This window comes from Impatiens glandulifera, chromosome 2 (genome assembly GCF_907164915.1).
Source record: "Impatiens glandulifera chromosome 2, dImpGla2.1, whole genome shotgun sequence".
In the NCBI taxonomy this organism is placed as follows: domain Eukaryota; kingdom Viridiplantae; phylum Streptophyta; class Magnoliopsida; order Ericales; family Balsaminaceae; genus Impatiens; species Impatiens glandulifera.
The window spans coordinates 20,678,788-20,700,999 of NC_061863.1; the positions used below are offsets into that span (position 1 = coordinate 20,678,788).

Genomic DNA, 22,212 nt, shown 5'->3' on the forward strand with positions numbered 1-22,212 from the left:
AGGTATTTCGTTTACAAATTAGTTAGTGTTTCAATTGATTGACATATTTAATTAAGATTTTGATAATTTCGAAGAATCTTCTGCCCGCAAGAGACGGGGGAAGAACAAGAATATTGCGCTGTCTAAGAGGCTAGCGGGGACGAGGATCCCTCTAACGTTTAGAGAGAAGGATGGGAGGCCAGGCGGTACAGACGTGGGAAGGACACTGTGGTCTAGACATGTGGGGTCGATTATCCGGAGCCCCGCAGCCGTCTCACACCGTCTTCTCAAGTGGAAGGCTTTAAGTGCAGACCAATTGGATTCACTGTGGACTGCTATCAAGGTTAATAATTATTACTTGATTATACATTACGTCATTAAATAATTATTTTTCACATTTAGATGTTATTTTTTTCAGGATCCGTTCGAAGCGACTAATGGTGACATTGACTCTTTTCGAACGAGGGGGTTGGGACACGCCAATCAGATATGGGATAGATGGCGGTCGGATTTGAACAAGAATTATATCCGCGTCCACAAAGGAGATGAGGCGGCGGTACTGGCTAATCCTCCACCGGACTACGATCGAGATGATTGGGAGTTTGTGTGTCGCAACCATTTCTTCACAGAAACGTTTAAGGTACGGTTTCATAATTCAAATAAGAGTTGATATTAATTAATCTAACTTCATTTGTTATTTCAAATACAGAGACACAGTACTACAAATATGAAGAATCGGAAGAATCTGAAATTCCCACATCGAACGGGAAGTAGACCGTTTGCACAAATTGAAGACGAGTTGGTAAGTACATTATTTGTAATAACTTAATATAAAGATTGTTATTAATTATATAAATCATTTATTTCAACAGGCGATTGAAATGGGACGGCCACCGTCTGTAATTGAAGTATTCAAGAGGACCCGTACACCAAAACCGACACAAGAAAACCCAACACCCGTCCCGGACGAACACGTGCAAGAGAAAATTGTAAGTGAATTGAATATGCCTAGTTTTTTTATTATAGAAATGATATTTTATTTTAATTGTGCAGGCTGAGATGGAGGAGGTTGTTAGTAACGAACCGGGAATATCTGATTTTGAATTGACGGAGAGGGTGTTCGGACAACAAAAACACGGGGTCGTCTTCGGAATGGGATCAGGCGTCCGACCCACACACTTTCGTGAGGATCGTCGTAGTGGAAACAGTTCACAGCGAAACAATGAGCGATTGTTAGAAGAGAATCAAATAATGAAGCTCAAGCTGGAGGAACTGGAGAAGAGAGATGAAGAAAGAAGGCGGAAAATGGATGAAATGCAATTGGAAAAGCAAGAAATTGTGGAAAGAATGGAGAGGGAGAAGTTAGAGATTACCGAAAAAATGGAGAGGGAGAAGTCAGAGATGAACGCGAGAATGGAGAGAATCGAATTATATATGAGGCAACAACCACCTCCTCCCCCCACAAGCTAAGGTTGTTTCGATTATGAACATGTTTTCATTATAGTAGTTGAACTTATAACAGATTGTTCGGAATATTTGTTTGGTTTCGAATTTTGTAATGTTCACGATCAATTAATGTGATCGTTTAATGTATGCTGCATTTCTTTTATCATTAATATATTGGTTTGGCTGAACAGGTTTTGGTTAGGTTTTGGTTGCGAGCAAAATAATCCGCACATTTTTAAAAATTTAGGGGAAAAAACCGAAAGTAATATTGAAATCTCTCGGTTTTTCTCTTTTTGGAAAAAACGAGAGATATTAGAAAACTCTCGGTTTTTAGCCAAAGAGAAAACCGAGAGTTATATGACAAACCCTCGGTTTTTATCCTAAAGAGGAAAACCGAGAGTTATTTACAAAACTTTCGGTTTTCCTCTTCGGGTAAAATCCGAGAGTTTTAATATAACTTTCGGTTTTCTTGAAAAGGAGAAAACCGAGAGTTAGTGGAAAACTCTCGGTTTTACCCGAAGAGGAAAACCGAGAGTTATTTACAAAACTTTCGGTTTTAACCGAAGAGGAAAACCGAAAGTTTTGTATATAACTCTCGGTTTTCCTCTTCGGGTAAAACCGAAAGTTCTTTGCAAAACCCTCGGTTTTTCCACACAGAGAAAAACCGAAAGTTATTTGTAAAAAGAAGAAAACCGAAAGGTCTATATACAACCCTCGGTTTTTCCACAAAAGAGAAAAACCGAAAGGTCTGTATAAAACCCTCGGTTTTTCCAAAAAGAGAAAAACCGAAAGTTCTTGTAAAACCCTCGGTTTTTTCAAAAAGAGAAAAATACGAAAGTTTTCATATAACTCTCGGTTTTTCTCTTTATGGAAGTCCCGAGAGTGTCAATACCGAGGGATGGCGAGGGTTACTAAAACCTTCGGTAAGGTGTCTTCACCGAAAGTTATAGGGTCAAAACCGAGAGTTTTAACTCTCGGTTTTGACCCTTTTTTCACCAGTGGTTCCTGACTCGACTCCCCCTCCATAGTCAACTCCAATTCAATCAGTGTCATTCAGTCTAGTTGTTGAGCAACAAGTCTCCCAAGCCGTTGAGTAGCAAGTCTCCTCACTTGTTGAGCAACATCCTTCTCTAGCTGCAGAACTACAATCCTCCCCTGTCGCCGAGCAGCAAATTCTCCCAACAGAGCAGCAACCTTCCCTGGCTGCTTCCAGTCACTCTACAGCAGCAACTAAAATATTCGAAGACAACTGTAGAGATTGAGCAATTCGAATTTTCTTCTCCAGTGCTGAACCAGGTGCCTTCTACTCAATTTTCTCCATCTTCAACATGACCTGTTTCAGTTGCTGACATGGAAGTAGCTATTCTGGAAAGTGAAAGAGCTATTTCTTTGCAGATGATACCAATTGTCTCATCTTATCATCGATCAACTCCTCATTTAGTAGAGGAGTCATCTCAAAGAACGACGGATCTCTACGACTTTATTCAAGACTCTCTTGCTCCCTTGCAATAGAGCATTGCTAATATCCTTGGGGAAATTAAATCTTTAAAGGAGAGGGCATCATGTGCCTTAACAACATTGGCCTCGACTGCATCCGTTCAGGACAAAATCCTCAACAAGGTCGCAAAGTAGAATTGAGGTTACTATTATCAAAGAATCAATGACCAGGCTCAAAAGTGTATTGACCAACTCCATCGGTAGTTAACAAAGAGTTCTCCGCGAAGATCGATACTATAAGAATGTAAATTGTCGAGGTAACGAATTTTCTTAAGCAAACATGAAATAATCGTTCAAGAGTTGTTGATGTTAAAAATGGGAAAATAGTCGAGGAGGCAGAGCAGTGAGTGGTAAACTTGGAAAAGGAAGGTAGCAGAGGAAAAGAAGACAGCTGAAGGCTCAAGTTACAAAGGGACAAAACTTAAAAAGGGGGGATCTATAATTCTAAATATTGCTCATTTATGTTTATATATATATAATTTATCTTTAGCTCCTTACTCTCATAACTTAGTTTTAACATCATCAAAAAGATGAAATTGTTAGATTAAGTTAAAAAAGGAAAAATGGGGAAATTATTAAATTAAAATTAAAAGAGAAATCGTTAATTAAAGTTAAATTATGAAAAATATTTTAATTAATTAAAATGAACTTAGGACAATTAAAATGAACACACATAGTTTTGATGATGGTGTTTGATAAAGGAATAAAACTAAGTTTAGCAATGTTTTAATACGCAGGTAAAATTCAAAGACTCGCTGACAGCAGTCTCACTCAAACAACAGACTTGTGAGCAGCAGAGTTGACATCAACAGAGCTGAAGAAGCGCTGACAGTAGTCTCACTCAATGAGATGAAGAAGCGCTAGAAGCAGAGTTGTCATTAGTAATGCTAAAGATGCGCTATTAGCAGAGTTGACGTTAGTAGAGCTAAAGATGCGCTATCATATGTGTTGCGCCAACAGCTGGGTTGCGCTAACAGCAGTGTTGCGCCAACAGATGGGTTGCGCCAATAGTTGGGTTGTGCCAACAGCTGAGTGGTGTCAACAACTAGGTTGTGCCAACAACAGTATTGTGCCAACAGGTGGGTTGCGCCAACATTAGTGTTGCGCCAACAGGTGGGTTGCGCCAACAGGTGGGTTGCGCCAACATCAGTGTTGCGCCAACAGCTGAGTTGTGCTAATAGTAGTGTTGCGCCAACAGTTGTGTTACGCCAATAGTTGAGTACTCTATCAGCATGGTAGCTCATCGGTAGAGCTCGATATCAGCCAAGTTTCACGTCAGCCTAATACGTCAAAAACATACTATATTCCACTCTCATACGCACTACCACGTACGAACGAATATTCATTTACCTGCGCACTATCCGGTACGAACGAATATCCCATTCGCCTGCACACTACCCCGTACGACAGGCGTACGACGAATCTACCGCTGGCACATGTCAACAAAATAGATTCGACCGTTGCCATGCAGAATATATAAAAAGGCATAAAAGGACAATGACGAATTCTCTGGTTTTCTTTCTACGTTTTCTTTGACTTTTCTCTAGTTCTTTGTTGATCTTTTGCTAAGCCTTTTGAAGACTACTACGTTAAACATACACGAGAGGATATACGCTGAGAGATAATCATTTATATTATTGCATAAACAGTTCATTGTTGTAAGGTTAAGAGAACGTTGTATGTTCAACAAGAGAGTGTGATAGCTAGGTGTTCAGACATGCAATTGTTAAAACCTGTGATCTGAGTGAGTTTGTGTAGAGACTATACAAATCAAAGTCTTTTAGTGGAATCCTTCTGGAGATAGAAGGAGTGACGTAGGAGTTTTATCTCCGAACATCCATAAAATCTTGTGTTGTCTGTTTACTGTTTCATTCACCATTATATCCGTCACTTCAAATTCCGCAAGCATTTTCCGCACTTAAAACCGTTCAAGAGAGCTTGTTAAGATTTGTTAAAAATAGAAATAGATATTCAGTCCTTAACAGGATTAAAATCGCATTTAAATTGAAAATTAGTACAACAATATTCAACCCCCTTCTATTGTTGTATTCGATCCTAACATAAATCCCAGAATACATGTCAATCTAATCTTTCTCCTAGACGAAACTAAATTAGAGAAGAAGATATCAGACTTACCCAAATTAACACGTAATCCCGAACACGCTCTAAATAATTAGAGAATATCACGAAGGTGCTTGACATTTCTCCCAATAGCTTGAATCACGCAAATAGTGTCATATGAAAATAATAAATGAGACATAGAGAACGAAGATCATCTCGAACCGCACTCCACCCCATGAAACCACATTTTCGACAAACGACATCATTCTAGAAAGGCCTTCCATAACAAAAAAAAAAAATAAGAAAGGGGAAAGAGGGTAGCCTTGTCTTAAACCTCTTGAACTCTCAAAGAAAAGATGAGAGCTCCCATTCACGATAATAGAGAATTTCGCCGTCGATACGCAAAATCTAATCCATCCAATCCGTTCTCTCTCCCATACTCATTCTACCCATAGTATCAAAAAGGAACTCCCAGTTAACATGATCATATGCTTTCTCAATATCGATTTTGACAAAAGCACATTACCGCCTCTAGAGTTAGCCGAATCAATACACTCATTGACGATTAGTGCCGCATCAAATATTTAACGGCCTTTGATGAAAGCCATCTGATTTCTAGAAATAACTGTACCCAAAAATCCACGCATTCTATTTGCCAAACATCTTGAGACTCTTGTAAAATGATGTAACCAAACTGATGGGTCGGAAATTCTTCACGTCGATTGTTCCGACTGCCTTACAAATTAGGATAATGAACATAGAATTCCAACTTTTATCAAAAGATGAAAATTGATAGAAGTGATTCATAACTGCCATGATATCCGCCTTAAGGAACTCCTAGGCCTTTTTAAAAAAAAACCCAAAGTAAAATCGTCGCTCGTAGAGGACTTTTCACTACCACAATCCGTTATTGCCGCCTCTTTCTCCTCGATAAAGAAAGAAGTTTTTAACATGCATTTCTCATCTACATTTATAGATGCAAAATTGATGTCATTTAGCTTTGGTCTAACCCGAAATAGTTCATGAAATAAATCTTTGTAAATTGAATAATACTATTAGATATAGTTGGTTCGTTCTCATGCACGACACCAACAATGGATATAGAGTTAATAACGTTATTTCTCGCTTGTGTGTTTTAGAGATACCATGGAAATACTCAGTGTTTGTATCACCTTTCCGCAACCAAAATCGTTGCGTTGTCTTGCTCTAACTTCTTCCTATTTACATAGTACAAGCAACTTACTCACTAATGAATCCTTGTAGAAATTTCCGTAATAGAGAGATCACGAACTTCCTTCTATCTTTACTCTTAAAAAATATTAATAAATTATATTTATTTAACTTTTAAATAATTAAAATTTATAATTTTAAATTTACTATGAAAAGATTTTACTAGATTATTAATATTTTCAATTCTATTGGTTTTATACAATTTATATTAAAAAAATATTATTATTTATTTAAATTGATTAGTTAATATTATTAACTTTGTAAATATAACTTGATGATGTATCATTTATTTATTATTATTTTTTAATTAAACATATATTTTTTTAAAATTATTAATATAAAATATTTAATTATATATATATATATATAATAATAATAATAAATAATTCATATTTTAAATTAATTTTTAAGAGTTTATAATTAACCAAAATTGACCAACAAATTTAAATAAACTCTTGATTAATACTAATTCATTATCCGTCTCAATTTAAGAGTTTTAATACCGAAATGAACATAAATAAATAAATATATATATATAATAAACTAAATAATAAAAACTAATTTATGAATATTCTTGTCAAATTCTGAAAAGTTTATTTTTACATCATTAAAATTTAAAAGATTAATTAATAAAAAAGCAAGTTAGATTTTGCTTACATAGTCTGGTACATATAAGTTAAGACTATTGACAAGTTGTCACAAGTGATAAGTAGATACAGGTAATCACTTGATTTCTGCACATTCAATGTATGCTTACATTACCTGAGAGCTTACCCTGGAATTTGTAAATGATCTAATTATTAATAACTGATTAGATGGACTTTAGAAAGAAATTTAATTACTCCTATTTATATTATACTTCATCTCTCAAATTATTAGCATCATTCTTCGAGATGTTGAACTTGCAAAGTGGGCAAGTGGCGTTCATGTGTAGCCACTTGTCTATACAACCACAGTGAAAATGATGATAACATGGAAGCTCTCGGAGTTCGTCTCCATCATCATAGGTGCAGAGGCATATACAGCAGTCCTATTTGTCATATTAAACATTTTAAACATGGGTATGAATGAATGATCAAAGAAATGAAAATAATAATAAAACAAACAAACATACAACATCCTCCTGTAGAATTTCATGTTCAATGGGCATATCCGTGCCACATTCTGTCATTACTCCTGCTATTTGACTTCCTATCCCACCTTGAACCTTCTTTTCACTGTCATTAATCCTCCTGAATTTGTATTTTGTTAGCTGTTCAATGTCTTCTCTTGATGCTCCTTCCTTTAGGGATCAAGAAGAGTTGTCAAAAACACTCAGCTCTCATATAAAGTTTTAGCAATCTCATAACTTGAGCTTACCCTTAATGTGTTTGCATAATTTTTAACTTTTAATTTACCTGATCAGCCACTGCGTACAATATTGCAATGATACATGGAAGACAGCAACAAACTGCTACACCAACGACGCAAGCCAAGGCAACACAAAATAATACAAAGAACACATCAAATGCAAGGAACACTATGCTAAGCCTGCATGACATATAGATAAATCGAGGCAACATATAGTTAGTTATAGATTTTATTTCCAAAAGAAGCTAAGAGAAAACAAACCCACCAGTAGAGTTGTGGAGACTCGTTTGATAAGGTCTGTCCATCCTTTGATAACCAATAAAATCCGATGAACCACCAAATAAAGGAGAACAGGGTATTTGCAGATTCCAAATGCTTAACCATTCCGCTGTTCATCAATCATCAGTACAAGACAGTCAAAAGAAACATCTAATATGAAATACCCAATTTCTTTCTAGAAGCATTTAATTACCTGGTACCATCATCGTTTAGGTGAGCGAGAGAAACATACTGACTGAAAGTCTCCGAAGTGTTTGAATTCAATACTTCACCATACTGCTGTCTCCGGCGGCGCCTTCTGTACTCAACATACACACATATTATATGAATAACGCATTGCAATGAATATCCTATGATCCACAACGTCAGCTGCATCGACGGAGATTCGTCTCTGCTAAGCAACAGAACTCCAGCTGCGACAGCGACAAAGGAGACATTCCAAAGCAGGTCGAGAAATACAACCGGCTTTGAGTAAGCCCAATCGCTTTGCCTCTCCTCCAGCTGCTCAGCGGCAGCCTCCCTGACGATCATTGATGGGTTCCTCAGCATCCGTCGGTTACTGCCCCTTTGAATAAACCGCGCCGCATCTGTGAGAGTCTGCCACGGGATAATTTGGCGGCCTTGACCCACTTCACCTGTGTTGAGAAACGGCGTAACGTCGACGACGACGGTATCATTAGGTGCAGATCCGGGAGAAGTAGTTGATGTTGACATAGTTTCAAAACCCTAAATAAAGTATTTCCAAATCCGACAGCTCGTGTAGTATCAGAGAAGAAAAATTACAGAGAAGAAGTAGAAGATGAATTTGACAAAAATACAAGGAAAACAATCTTTAAAGATTATTGTTGATGGAAATAACACTCCATATATTTTCTGCAAGTGGCCGCAAGCTATTGGATCTAGATGTATTATTTTGTCTCCCTCATTTTATTTATAAATATTTTTTGTAACTTATTTTTTTTTTATAAAAAAAACTCTTTTTGCAACTACTACTATTATTAGTAATGTATTTTAATATTTTAATATAACTGTTTAAAATTATTTAAAAAATAATTAAATATATCAAATTTAATTATATATTAGAATTATTTTATTTGTTAATATGAATTTGATAAAATGTATAATATTACTCAATTATTAAAAAAAAGTTATAAACAGTTTAAATTAATTCAAATGTTATAAAGAGTCAATTAAAACTGAATAATATTTGATTAGTGGATTATAATATTTGTTATTATAATCCTATTTTTTTAATTAATTATTTTAATATTAATTTAAATATGTAGAATATTAATTATTAAATATATAAATATTCAAACCATTATCTTAATCTTAATTAACCAAATATTTGATATATTCAATCTGAGATATAAAATCAAATAAAAATTCTAATTAAATATTAGAGATAAGACAAAATTTAAATTTGTTAAGAAAATAGAATCATTTCCAATATAGATCACACTTAATATTAATTAGGACTAAATGAGTCAAGTCGAACCGAGTACTATACTCAATTCAATTTACGAACTTGAACTCGAAAAATAAATTTTATTAATTAAAATTACATATTTTATTTGAAATCGATTTGCTCATTTATTTGGAATATAAAAAAACGAGAATGTGTAACATCGATTTGCTTTTTTGATTGGAAGAGATAAAAGAGAATGAAAAAGATAGTGAATATTAAGGAATATGCTCAAAGTAGAAGCCTATCGTTCAATAAGCATTCGCGATCATTCGTATATGATCCGTCAAAACTCTATCTGTCGATAGGTCCAAAACGTTATTTGTCAATAAGCATTCGCGATCATTCGTACATGATCCGTCAAAACCCTATTTGTCGATAGGTTCAAAGCCTTATCTGTTAATAAGTATCCGCGATCATTCTTACATGATCCGTCAAAATCCTATATTTCAATAGGTATTAAAACTTTATTTGTCGATAAATACCAAGATCATTCATAAATAATCCGTCAAAACCCTATATGTTGATAGATATTCAAAGCCTTATCTATCGATAAGCATCCGCGATCATTCATCATGATCCGATCAAACCCTATCCCTCGATAGGTATACAAACTCTATCTCTCAATGGGTATCAAAACCCTATCCCTCAATAGGTATCCATACCTTATCCCTCGATAGGTAGCCAAACCTTATCCCTCGATAAGTATCTAAACCCTATCCCTCGATAGGTATCCAAACCCTATCCCTCGATAGATATCCAAACCCTATCCCTCGATAGGTATACAATCCCTATCCCTAAATAGATATAAGATCATGATATCTTTTATTAGATAGGAAAAAACGTACATGATAATACAAAAACTCTATCTCCCGATAGGTACCCAAACCCTATCTCTTAATAGTTATCAAGATCCGATTCCTCGATAGGTATCTAATCAAAATCCTATTTCTCAATAGGTGTTTACCCTAATACGCAAACAAAAAACATATATGTTGATAGTACCACGATCATTTATATATGATCGCACTAAGCATTACCCATGGGTAATACCCCGTGGCAAGTTTGTTAACTCCCACAAGAAACCTATTTGTTGACAGTTCCACAATCATGTACATATGATCATGCTAAAATGTTACTTATTAGTAACCCACATGAAAAGTTTGCTAAAACTTTCATGACCCCTTTAGGTCTCGTCAAGTGACAATAACCATTAGTCCTTTGCATATGACTATCTTACACAACATTGACAAAATATTATCAACCGACAATAGAAAATACAACTAACTTGAATAATCTGTTGATATTCATTAATAATAGGAGTTGATTTTTCAACAAATTCCTATCTCTATATCATTATCCTATGGATTTACGGATACTTTTTAAGATCTGTAAAATAGTTGTTAGGATAATCACCAAGGAAAAATCCCTGATCCCTGATCAATGCTTGGAAATGCCTCGACGAATCTACATACAACAACACCAGGTCACTCCAACATCAACTCACTACAGGTTCTATCTTTCCATTACCATCAATAATATAAATTGGATAAAATAACATAGTTTTAGATTTCATACTCGAATCCAAGTTTTCAAAAACGGTTTGTTGTAATCAAGCTCGATTCGAGAGGAGCACTCTGTAAGCACTAAAATTTTACATACCTAATTTAAAATTTTAAAATAATTATTTTTTAAAATTAAAAATAATTAAAACTAAGGCCAAAAACATGATTAAATAATTAATTAGTTTAATTATTGTAATAACTAAATCTGAAATAATTAAAAGATAATGGCCAATGAAAAAGTAAATAATTTGGGATAAATGTTATGCTCATTTTATCTCAAATTAATTTTAGAAAAATTAAGGAAATTAAAATAAATAATTTAGGATAAATGTTGTATCTATTTTATCCTAAATAATTTATTTATTAAACCCAAATATATACAAAAATAAAATAAAACAAATTGGCAAAATTTATGTCTTATTTATTAAAATTTTTTTGTATACTTTTAAGATTAAAAATAAAACCAAAAGGGTTAACGAAAAAGTGATTTCAAACAAACCCTTAAGGCTGAAAATTGTCTGAAATCCGGTGTGGCCGAAACTTAGAAGAACCGCTGCAACAGAAGCCACATCCATCAGATATGCACTTGAAATCATTCAATGCCCAGGAGTTGTCCATGTCGCCTGCTGCAACGGAAGGATAACGCTTCCGTGCAACACATGATCGACTAATGTGCGCCTCAACACCGTTAGTCTCAACGCGACAAAACGCTTGGTCACTGACGGAACCCAAAAGGAACGCCAATAGAGCATCCCGCGTTCGGATTTACGCCCGAAAAGATGTCGTTTCATGCCTGGTTTGTCTTCGATCTTCCTTGCGATGACGAACATGATAAGAACAGCATTCATCTTTGATTTGATAAAGATGGAACTCCTTCGATAATCCACCTAAACGGCTTATTCAAAAGCTGAAATAATCATCTTATCATGGTGATCATTTCTCATCATGGCTTGATCAGGCAAGTTGGATCAAGAACAACCAAAATGTAATTGATATCTTTTGACTAAATCTGATCCACTTGCTTTATAAACTGTCTTTGGGATGGTATAAATACCCTCACTTGAGCAACCCGAAGGCAATAAATCAACTCTCAAGCTCTCAATTAATTTTTTTAAAATTAGCAATTAAAGCTTTTTGATTTTTAAAAAATTTGTGAAGGCCTTAAAGCTCTGATCTAGGCATTCAAAAATATTCCCTAAGAGCTAAGGAGTGTTCTCTAACTCTCCGTAAGCTTCCAATCATCCTTTATTTTGAATTGAAATTTTTTTATTTTAGTTTTCATAGTTTTGTACACTATCTGGTTATTCGATTTTTTGATTGGGAAACGATCTTATAATCATTTGTGAGCTTTCTGCAAAATCAATAAATCCAAATTAGAAATTCCCAAATTTGAATTTTAAAACTCAAAACTAAACAAAACACTAGTTAAAAATATGTTTGTATGCATATGCCTTTTTATTGGTTTTAAACTAAAAATTAATCGACCACTCTTTATCAAATAAATAATAATTTATATTAATTATTTTAAACTATTTTAAATCCATATTTTTTAATCAAAATTTATTTTATTATTTTAAATCTAAAAGATTATTTTAAATTTGATCAGAAATTAATTATTATTATTATAATAATTAATTTTAAACTATCATGACTGATTTCATAAATCTTTTAAAATAATGTTTTATTTAAATAAATTCCTAACACAGAAATCGAGGTTAAAATTTCTTGAACTTCGAGTTTTTTCGATACAATAGTTTTCGTGTTACAACTTTCTGGTACCTCTATTGGGGATTAAATTGTTTAACTTGAAAATACAAACTTGGCTTTTGAAAAACGTTAATAATACATTTTCAACTTAATAGGCATATCCTAAAAGGTACAATACCTAACAAATGCATATGCCCTAATAAATGTCTATGTTTATAAAGGGTACATAACCATAACATTACTTTAAGAAGTACGCGATTGTAGTCGGTACTTCCACAATTATGTGTAAAGATTGTCGATGAGAAACGAAAACTTGTTACAAAACAAATGATGCTATGAGAGAAAAAACTAGAATGCATGGGATCTCCCCTTCTTTGGCGATGAGTCGTCCAATGGGACGTATGCATTGTGGAGGTGGGGGAAATTCCCGACTTAGTTGATATTCTCTGGTTTATGGCGGTGGTTTACCCCATCCACTATCGGTAAATGATACTCTCTTATGATGCCCCTTAGCACAAAAAAACATGGATACTATCTCCAAATAGGTTGTTTGTCGTGCCTAAATAACTAAATCTCGTCACTATAACTCTTATGTGACTACTATATATGTATTATATGTAATGCATCTATAGTCTAAATGAACATCTCAATAATATTTCCTTTTCAAAACAAACATATTTTTGTAAATTGTTTTGAAACTTTCAATCTCAAACGATGTCCATGCTAAGCGGTATCGCCTTAATTCCTTAGATCAATAATTTCCACCAATACGAGTCGAACCAGGAGGTTTATGAATTAACCCCCATCATGAGGTTTATCAAGTTCAAAATAAACAAAACCTTCATGATGCAAATGTAGAGGAGGTGGAGCCCCGTTGGTCGAGTATTCTTTTTGGGAGAAAGAAAAATGTGCCCAACCATAGAAGAGTTCCGAGCTATCTTGATGATCAACAATAAGAACATTCTTCATCTCAATCCCTTTGTAGAATTCATGTCATTGAGAAAGTTTATACAAGAGGAATACAGATACACCAAAACAACATCCGATATTATCCTTAAGATATCCCATACCGTCTTTCAAAAATGGACAAGGATGGAAGTCAGGAATACTTGTTGTTCGTTTGGACAAATTTAAGAACTCAAAATTTTCAATTATTTAGAAATTTTTTATTTTGATCAAACATGATCCAAACAATTACACAACATCATTAGAAACATGTTGGGATGATTTCTGAGCAGTTATTCTTGAAAATTAACCCAAGAACAACAAACCCAATTTTTGGATTTTCAAAATTCAAATTTGAGTTTTTCTCTTTAAGGTTGATTGAATGGTTCTAAACTAAACAAAAAGCTTAGAAATGATCCTAGAATCGATTTACAATCCTAAAATTTAATAACCAGACAATATACAAGCTAAAGATAACTGGAATATAAAAATTTGAAATTCAAACTGAAAGTATGAAATAAATGATGATTAGAAACATACCAAGCAATTGAGAACACTTCTTAGACCTTAGGGAAGCTTTTGGGATGCTTGGATCCAAGCTTTAGAGTCTTTGCAGAATTTTCAAAAAAAAATATAAGCTTTGAGCTTCAATGGCGAACTTTCGCTTTCTTCTTATTTGAGGCTTAAGATCACTTCTCTTGGCTTTGGATTTGTCAGTGGAGGCTTCAAGTTGATCAAATTATCAAAAATCCATTAATGGTGTTTAGGTTATTCTTCATTCCACTTACTGGAATAGGGATGAATAATCCTTATTGATGTAGTAGAAATGATCGTCGAAGTAGAGTGATCATTTCAACTTTTGAATAAGCTGAAAAGGTGGACTATGGAGAAAGTTTCATCTTTGAAAAATCAAAGATGGGACTTCATGTCTATCCCTCCGGCGATCGCGATGACGAGGACAATGGCGGAAAAAACGACGACATTTTGAGGTTGTTTGGAAAACGTTGAATGCGTCGTTGGCGTTAGTTGAATTCAGTCAACGATTAGGCGCTCTGTTAGCATACTAGCTAACGGGCGTCACCCAATCTGTTGTTTCTTGGTTGTGCGCTCCTACGGCTGCACCAGGCTACTCGGGCGCGTCTGGAGCATTGGATGAAAATCCAGTGTCGATTCAATCGACGCGGTCGCGATTGTAGTTTTATCTCCGAATTTTGGATACACCTGATTATTAATTTTATTTTTTATTTTAAAACCATAAGGGTTTGTTTAAAAATGATTTTTCATTTACCTTTTTGCTTTAATTTTGAGCTTTTAAAATATAAAAAATAATAAAAAAAAATATCTCACTTAGATGTATGTACTTGTACAACTAGCTCATTTAGACGTATGTATTAATAAAAATTTATTTAAACATACGTACTATCAAATATTGGCTCATTTAGCCTTTTTTAGTAAACCATGGTTAATTTTTTTTTTTAATTTATATATTTATTAACTAAATATTAATATATTTTCTTTCTCATTGTTTTTCATTAATAAATGAACCTTCTATTTTGATTTTTTTCATAAATGTTATATTATATTTATATGAGTATTTATTATTAATTATTTTAATTTTATTATATATATATATATGAGCATTAATAATTAATTATTTTAACTTTATGTTTTTTTCTTATATTAACATTGATTATTAATTATTTTAAAATGGTTTGATCCCAATGATTTAATATAACAATGACTTATACTTTTAACAATAAAAATCCTTTAACACAAAAATAAATTAATTAATATTTAGATAATAATAACAACTCATTAATCAAACACCAAAAGAGTAATAATCAAATATTAGACAAAACAATGTTATTTACTATTATTATAAGTAATGAATAAAAATTAAATAAAAAATTATTAATTTCATTTTTGTTCTTATTAAATTAAATTAAAAAAAATATTTTAAAAAAAATATTATAGTAAAACATAAAATTCATAAATAAGTTGCTAAAGTTTTTTCAAAAACGAGAATTTAAGATCTATAAGAAATAAAAACTGATAAAAAAAATGAAGATGAAATAAAAAAAAAACTAATATAAAACTAATAAAAAATTTAAGAATGAAATAAATTATCTGATTTAATTAATGTAAGAGAAGGAGAGAGAAAATATATTAATATTTAATTAATCAATATATAAATTTTAAAATAAAAATTAACGATGGTTACTAAAAAGAGGTTAATTGAGCTAATTTTTTATAATACGCATGTTTAAATGACATTTTAATAGTACATACGTCTAAATGAGTTAGTTGTATAAGTACATACGTCTAAGTGAACTTTTTTTTCCTAAAATAAATATGAAAAATATTTTGCCAATTTTTTAAATATATTTTAGGGTTAAATAAATAATTTTTGGGGATTAAATGGATACCTCATTTCATCTTAAATTATTTATTTTAATACCTTAATTATTTTAAGATAAAATGAGTATAACATTTATCCCAAATAATTTTATTTTTTGTTTTGGCAATTTTTCTTAATTAATTTTGTTTTAATTATCACAATAATTAATCTATTTAATTGTTTTTTTATTAGATTTTGGCCTTGGGGTTAATTATTTTGATTTTATTTATTTAAAAATAAATCAAAATAATTATTTTAATTTTATAAATTAGGTATGTAGATTTTTAGTGCTTATAGTAATGTATTGACATAAATTCCTTTTCTCTTTATTTTGAAAGTGGTGATGATACTAATCATGCTCGACATAGTTCTGTAAAGGCTAGAACCATGATTTAGGAACCACATTCGTGTTCTCTATCTCCTTTTATTTGAAGTCTTACTTGTGCTTTTGTTGGATATTCAAATGCTTGATCTTGATTCCTTTTAGGATTTACGTCATCAATACTAGTGTGTCTAAGGTGTCGAGGAATCGATTCTCACTCCTTGGGGCGTGCCTGAATGTTACGTGATCGAACTTGGCTATGAGAATTGATAAGTGTTGGAGATATGGATTCAAGTTTTCTCCTTTCACTTTTATTTCACCTTGAGCTTGTGAGATGACCAAGTTAGAGTCACATACCACCTCTAATTGTCTAGATCCTTTCTCGTGGGATATCTTTAGACTAGATAGGCATGCCTTGTACTCTACTTAGTTCTTTATCACAGAATACTAGAGCTTGACTAAGATACGATTGTACACGATCATATGAACAATGAGCAAGATCCCAATATCTTAGCCTTGCATACCGGGCGCTTCGTTGAATAGTAGCTTCTAAGTTGTTAAGTCTAAGGTCATAACTTTATCGTTGGAAATGCTAACTCATTGTAGCCTTCCACTTCGATAGGTCGATTTTCTAAAAAATCTCCTACAACGATTCCTTTGATAGATTTTTGCACTGTGTACATAATGTCGTATTTTGAGATCATCATCATCCATTTGGTTAACCTATGTGATAACGTCTTTTGGAACATATGGTGAATTGAGTCTAACTTTGACAGTAATTTGATTGTGTGAGCTTGCATGTAATGCATTAGCCTCTTGGTAACCCAAGTTAGGGGCCAACACAACTTTTTTACCGACGAATACTTAAGCTCATAGTCTGTCATTCGCTTGTTCACATAATAGTCTACCACCTCTACCACCTTGGTATTCTCTTTATTATCTTGAGCCAAGAAGATGCTCATTGCAGTTTTTGTCAATGCTAAGTAGATGATCAAAGGAACACCTTGTTTGGGAGGTATCAGAATATGAGGAGTCTTGAGATACTCCTTGATTTTCTCAAAGATTTTATGACAAGCGTCGTCCTAAATAAACTTTTTGTCCTTCCTTAGAAGTTTGTACAAAGGGTCACATGGTGCGGTAATCTTGTTGATGAAGAGGACTTATATACTAGATCATGCCTAGAAAGCCTCACACTTTTTCTCGCTTTGAGGAGATGGCATAGCCATGATTTCCTCGAACTTGCTTGGATCAAATTTGATACATCGTTGTGTGGTGAGAAGCCTAACATATTCTCTGTCATTACTCCAAAGGTGCCACTTTTTTTGGATTGAGACATAGTTGGATTTTTCTGATCCTTTGTAAAAATCGATCAAGGTTTTGTATGTGGCTCTCTTAATCTCTTGAGTTTTCAATCATGTCGTCTACGTAGACTTCTAAATCCTTGTGCATCATGTCATATAAAATCATAGTGGTTGTCTGCTAGTATGTAGCTCATGCATTCTTCAAACCAAAAGGCATGACTCAATAGCAGAATGTTCCCACCTCCGTGATGAACGACGTCTTCTCTTTATCTCCTAGCGCCATCTGAACTTGTTTATACCTTATGAATCCATCTATGAACAAAAGAAGTTGAAACATTATTGCGTGGTCAACCAACACATCCATGTATGGTAGCAGAAATCATCCTTGAGACTAGCCTTGTTGAGGTCTCGGTAGTTAACACACACTCAAAATTTTCATCATTCTTTGTAACTAGAACCACATTGGCAACCCATTCTGAATAGTCAACGACCTCAAGGAATCCTGCGTCAAGCTGCTTCTAGACTTCCTCTTTAACCTTCTCGACGATATCAGTCTGAATTCTCCAAAGCTTCTACTTTACCGACTTAGTGTAGAGCGGTATAAAATTGCAATTTTATCTAAAATAATTTTACCTAAACAATATTTAGTTAATTTCATTAACCGTGCAAATGTTCGGGAATCCTAATAGTTAGTTTAATTATATAAAATAGTTGAAAATTTCCAAAGATATTTTTCTATTTGTTGGATAATTTGTTGAAATATTCTATTAGATTTTTGGTCAAGAGATTCTTTTTGATAAATTTAGTAACGAAAATCATTCTTCAAAACCTTTTGCAATAATTTATCATAAAATATACACTTTGTGAGGAAGTTTCATATATATCACAAAATAAGTTTTAATTTTGGTCACTAAATTCTCACATGCTTACCACATTAATAAATAAGGTCACAAAACTAGCATTGTAGTGTGATAAATAAATAAAAATTTCATGTTTTTCTTTTATATTATAAGATGATTTGGGGAATAAATAGACACCATGAATATCAAACTAATGACTTTGAATCCATGTGGGTAGAAAAAAATATTTATACCAGTACTATAACTTTCAAATTTATTTCAAGTTTATGAATCACAAGCATAACACATAACATTGATAAGGAAGGAGAGAGAAATTATTACGACTTCACTACATTTGTAGAATTTTGATGATTTTCATAAAGAGGTTTGCACTCCTTCGATGTTCTTATTCCAAGATTGGTTTATGGCCATAACTGACACAATTCTTGTCTTTCATTTTCAAAGAGATTGCCCGACGACCGGGCTCCTCACTTGATGAGATCCATCATCCCAAATCAAGACACCTGAAACAATGTTCTTTTTAATACTAGCAGAGACCGTGACAACAAAAGATTTCTTTTCCCCCAAAGACTTGAATGAGAGAAGACTTGGCTCCACATTAATTTGAAGCCCAGGCGAGGCGACCACTTTGGCCTTGTATGTAGAAACTGGGGTACCGACGTTTGTGACAGTCCTATGGAACACACGAGTGACTGTTACTCCGGATGCCCCAGAAACTGCAAAAGTAGGATAATTCAAGTCCCACACGGTCATATTGTTTGCTTTTGAGCAAGTGCTACCATCCCCAGTCACAATTCTCAGTTTCTTGGTATCATAGCCTTGACCACACAAGAAGCTTACGAAATCAGCCTCTGTAGCATCATACACCAAACCAGGGTCAGCTGCTTTAGTTGGATTTATTTGGCCTGACCCGTATGCAAATTCAGCATCCGTGTTGGTTATGACACTCATCGGAAAAGCTACAAAATTAAAATGAAAATTAAAAATAACCAAGAAAACAATGAGCTTTTGAGTTATGCATGGAAATTAAATCTCACCGGTTGTCATGAGAGCAGACTTGATTGCTGCTGCAGAGAAACTCGGGTTTAGAGATTTGACATAGGCGGCCGCACCCGAGGCATGAGGGCAAGCCATGGATGTTCCAGAAATGATGTTATATGGAACGACTCTGTTGTCTCCCGGTATCCCAGTCACAGTTGTAGCTTCTGACCATGCGGCTAGAATATCGACTCCTGGTGCAGCTATATCAGGCTGCAGCAGACACACATAAAAAAACAAGAATATTGATATTAGATGAGAATTAATAATGACTGAAATGGTGGTTTATAAATTATAATATACCTTTAGAATGTCCATCGTTATTGGGTTGGGTCCTCGAGAAGAAAAAGATACCACATAAGGAGCTAAATCGTCGTCCTTCGCAATACTTTTCTCTATCGTTGCCACCGGCTTGCTATATATAGTTGTAAATGAATGATATAAGTTGCTAGTTGGTCTTAATATTCTAGTCTTATATGTATTTAAAAAGAAATCCAAAGTGTTACCTGCTTGATTGTATGTATTGTAAAATATCACTGCCATTGTTTAGGTATATATTGGAAGCTGGTAAGGGGAAGGAAAAGGCAAAATCTTTGAATCCACCATCTTGCATTATCATTCCAGCCACGCCAGCGCTAAGCGGCCCTTGTCCATCGTCTAGTCCCTCGAGAAGAGCAATAGTTCCGTTTGTTTCTTGGTCATCAACTAATGGAAACATTGCACCTTTCAAATCGAAAGTGTTTACAGCCACTCCCTGCATTATTGCATACATGCATTCAATTGATTATTTTCTGTAATGAATTTGGAAATATATATATATAATTAATTACCTCATAGACCTTTCCATTACCCAACTTGACGTCCGATACAAATCTTCTATTGATGGTGCTTGCTCCAACTGAAAGAGACCAGGGTGAGAAGTTTGTTATTGAACTAGGACCTGGACCCTCGTTTCCAGCTGAATTAGATGTTAACACTCCGTTTTTCATTGAATGGAATGCTCCAATTGCAATGGCATCTTCAAAATAGTCAGAGGGAAAGAATCCTCCAACTGAGAGGGAGATGATGTCGACCCCATCAGCGATAGCATCGTCAAAGGCTGCTAGGATATCGGAGTCATAGCATCCGTCGGACCAACAAATCTTATACACCGCAAGACGAGCTGAGGGTACACCTCCTCGGGCTGTTCCCGTGCCAAGGCCTAATAGACTGGCATTCTCCACTACTTCACCTGCTGCTGTTGAAGCAGTATGTGTGCCATGGCCTTCCGAGTCCCTTGGAGAAGCAAAGTCTCCCGGTGGTACCTGTTTGTCACTTCTGTAATACTTTGCTCCAATGATTTTACTACAAACATCATATATATAACAATGAGGAGTGATATACAATTAATTACTTATTGAGAAATATGTATATCCAATGTATTTTTTTTTACTTGTTGCATGTGAAGTTGCCTGATGATTGGCATGTACCCTTCCATTTGCTTGGAGGTGGACCCATTCCAGTGTCTTTGAAGCTGTGTGATTCCGGCCAGATTCCAGTGTCCAGCATTCCAATGATAATATCGCTCTCACCTCCAACACTCCTGGTAACATTGTCAGGAAAACCGAGAAAGTCCCATGATCTTGTCGTGTGTAGCTTCTTTTTCCCATTTGGAAAGACAGACACCACCGCGTCCATGCCTAAAAGTTTTATTATTAGACTTGAAATCCATGCATGTCCTTAATTTGGTTAAATTTCTCAATAAAAAAAATATAGTTTAGAAAAACCTACTTGCTATTTTCTTGCTCTCTTCCTCAGTTAATCTTGCCACAAACCCATTGAAGCTCCTCTTGTAACTGTGGACCAATGATTCTGATGCCATACTGCATGCTCATGAGTATATAGGAAGTTAGCCATCAATGTTACACTATAAAATCAAATAATCTAAAAGTACATACAACCTGTTTATAAAAATTAAAAATCTCACCTGCCCACAATTTGTTGAAGAATGTTTGTATGCTGGTTGGTGGCTGAGACATGGGCAGCCTTTAAACGGTCACCCATGTAAACTATGTATTCCTGAACAATAATTTTATCGAATATCATGTGTCTAATAATTATTTTTTAACGTTTGATTAATGAAAAAAGAGATATCGCAAACATGCCTTTTGACCACGACGAGGCGTTCCCCGAGCCGTAACAAGATGAGCCCAGCATGTGAACAAAACCGTGATCAAAAGAAGGAATGATTTATTAATAGATTGCTGCGAATGGTTAGCCATAATTTGTAAAATAAACTCTGATCTATTCCCTTCTCATAAAATTTATTGCATTCCTTAATCAAATGGTTTCCTTTTATAGAATGAACAATATAGCACTGTTGATCATTTACATGGTGCAACAACTGTAACTTTATTGTCATCCCCGCCCTATAATCAAAATATATCTAAATTAATTAGCCGGCTTGCACAATGTTTATGTGAGGATGTTTTGAAACAGCTATTGGGTTTTGTTATTTACTATGTGCCTTTTTATTTTCACTTTTAAATATTAATCTGATTTTGTGGCCTAAAATGTGATATTGGTTTCAAACTATATTATAAGTAAAATTGTCTTCTTAACATTTATACATTTTATTTTTATATTTAGAGTTGCAACAATTTTTGTGGTTATCTTTTAACTAATTATAGATTTTTTTTTTGTTAAAAATATGTAGGTTCATTTTTACAATATTATAAGTTTTTAACAAACAATTTAATTTACACAAGATAATAATTCTGAAATATCTCA

The 22,212-nt window shown here is 34.0% G+C and overlaps 2 protein-coding genes across 2 annotated transcripts; both read right to left on the minus strand.

The window, feature by feature from the left end:
* Positions 1-6,820: 6,820 nt before the first annotated feature.
* On the minus strand, positions 6,821-8,645 carry LOC124925730 (E3 ubiquitin-protein ligase At4g11680-like). The gene is made up of 5 exons (XM_047465808.1): positions 8,036-8,645; positions 7,829-7,951; positions 7,611-7,743; positions 7,328-7,495; positions 6,821-7,243 (listed from the first exon to the last, which is right to left on the minus strand). Exons 1-5 carry the CDS (start codon positions 8,554-8,556, stop codon positions 7,067-7,069), a joined length of 1,122 nt encoding a protein of 373 aa, XP_047321764.1. The 5' UTR covers positions 8,557-8,645; the 3' UTR covers positions 6,821-7,066.
* A 10,198-nt stretch (positions 8,646-18,843) lies between these two features.
* Positions 18,844-21,501, minus strand: LOC124924487 (cucumisin-like). The gene is made up of 8 exons (XM_047464518.1): positions 21,410-21,501; positions 21,214-21,305; positions 20,876-21,122; positions 20,274-20,787; positions 19,950-20,197; positions 19,747-19,858; positions 19,443-19,656; positions 18,844-19,364 (listed from the first exon to the last, which is right to left on the minus strand). The coding sequence occupies exons 1-8, from the start codon at positions 21,484-21,486 to the stop codon at positions 18,844-18,846; spliced, it is 2,025 nt and encodes a 674-aa protein (XP_047320474.1). The 5' UTR covers positions 21,487-21,501.
* Between the last annotated feature and the right edge of the window lie 711 nt (positions 21,502-22,212).

Excerpts from the sequence above, each read along its gene's own strand:
- LOC124925730 (XM_047465808.1), bottom strand. The coding sequence starts at position 8,556 with ATGTCAACATCAACTACTTCTCCCGGATCTGCACCTAATGATACCGTC. Across the intron at positions 7,952-8,035 it reads CTAAACGATGATGGTACCAG|CGGAATGGTTAAGCATTTGG; the intron begins GTAATTAAATGC and ends ATTGATGAACAG. Across the intron at positions 7,244-7,327 it reads AAATTCTACAGGAGGATGTT|GACTGCTGTATATGCCTCTG; the intron begins GTATGTTTGTTT and ends TATGACAAATAG.
- LOC124924487 (XM_047464518.1), bottom strand. The coding sequence starts at position 21,486 with ATGGGTGACCGTTTAAAGGCTGCCCATGTCTCAGCCACCAACCAGCAT. Across the intron at positions 21,306-21,409 it reads CTTCAACAAATTGTGGGCAG|TATGGCATCAGAATCATTGG; the intron begins GTGAGATTTTTA and ends ATGAGCATGCAG. Across the intron at positions 19,657-19,746 it reads TAACGATGGACATTCTAAAG|CCTGATATAGCTGCACCAGG; the intron begins GTATATTATAAT and ends TGTCTGCTGCAG.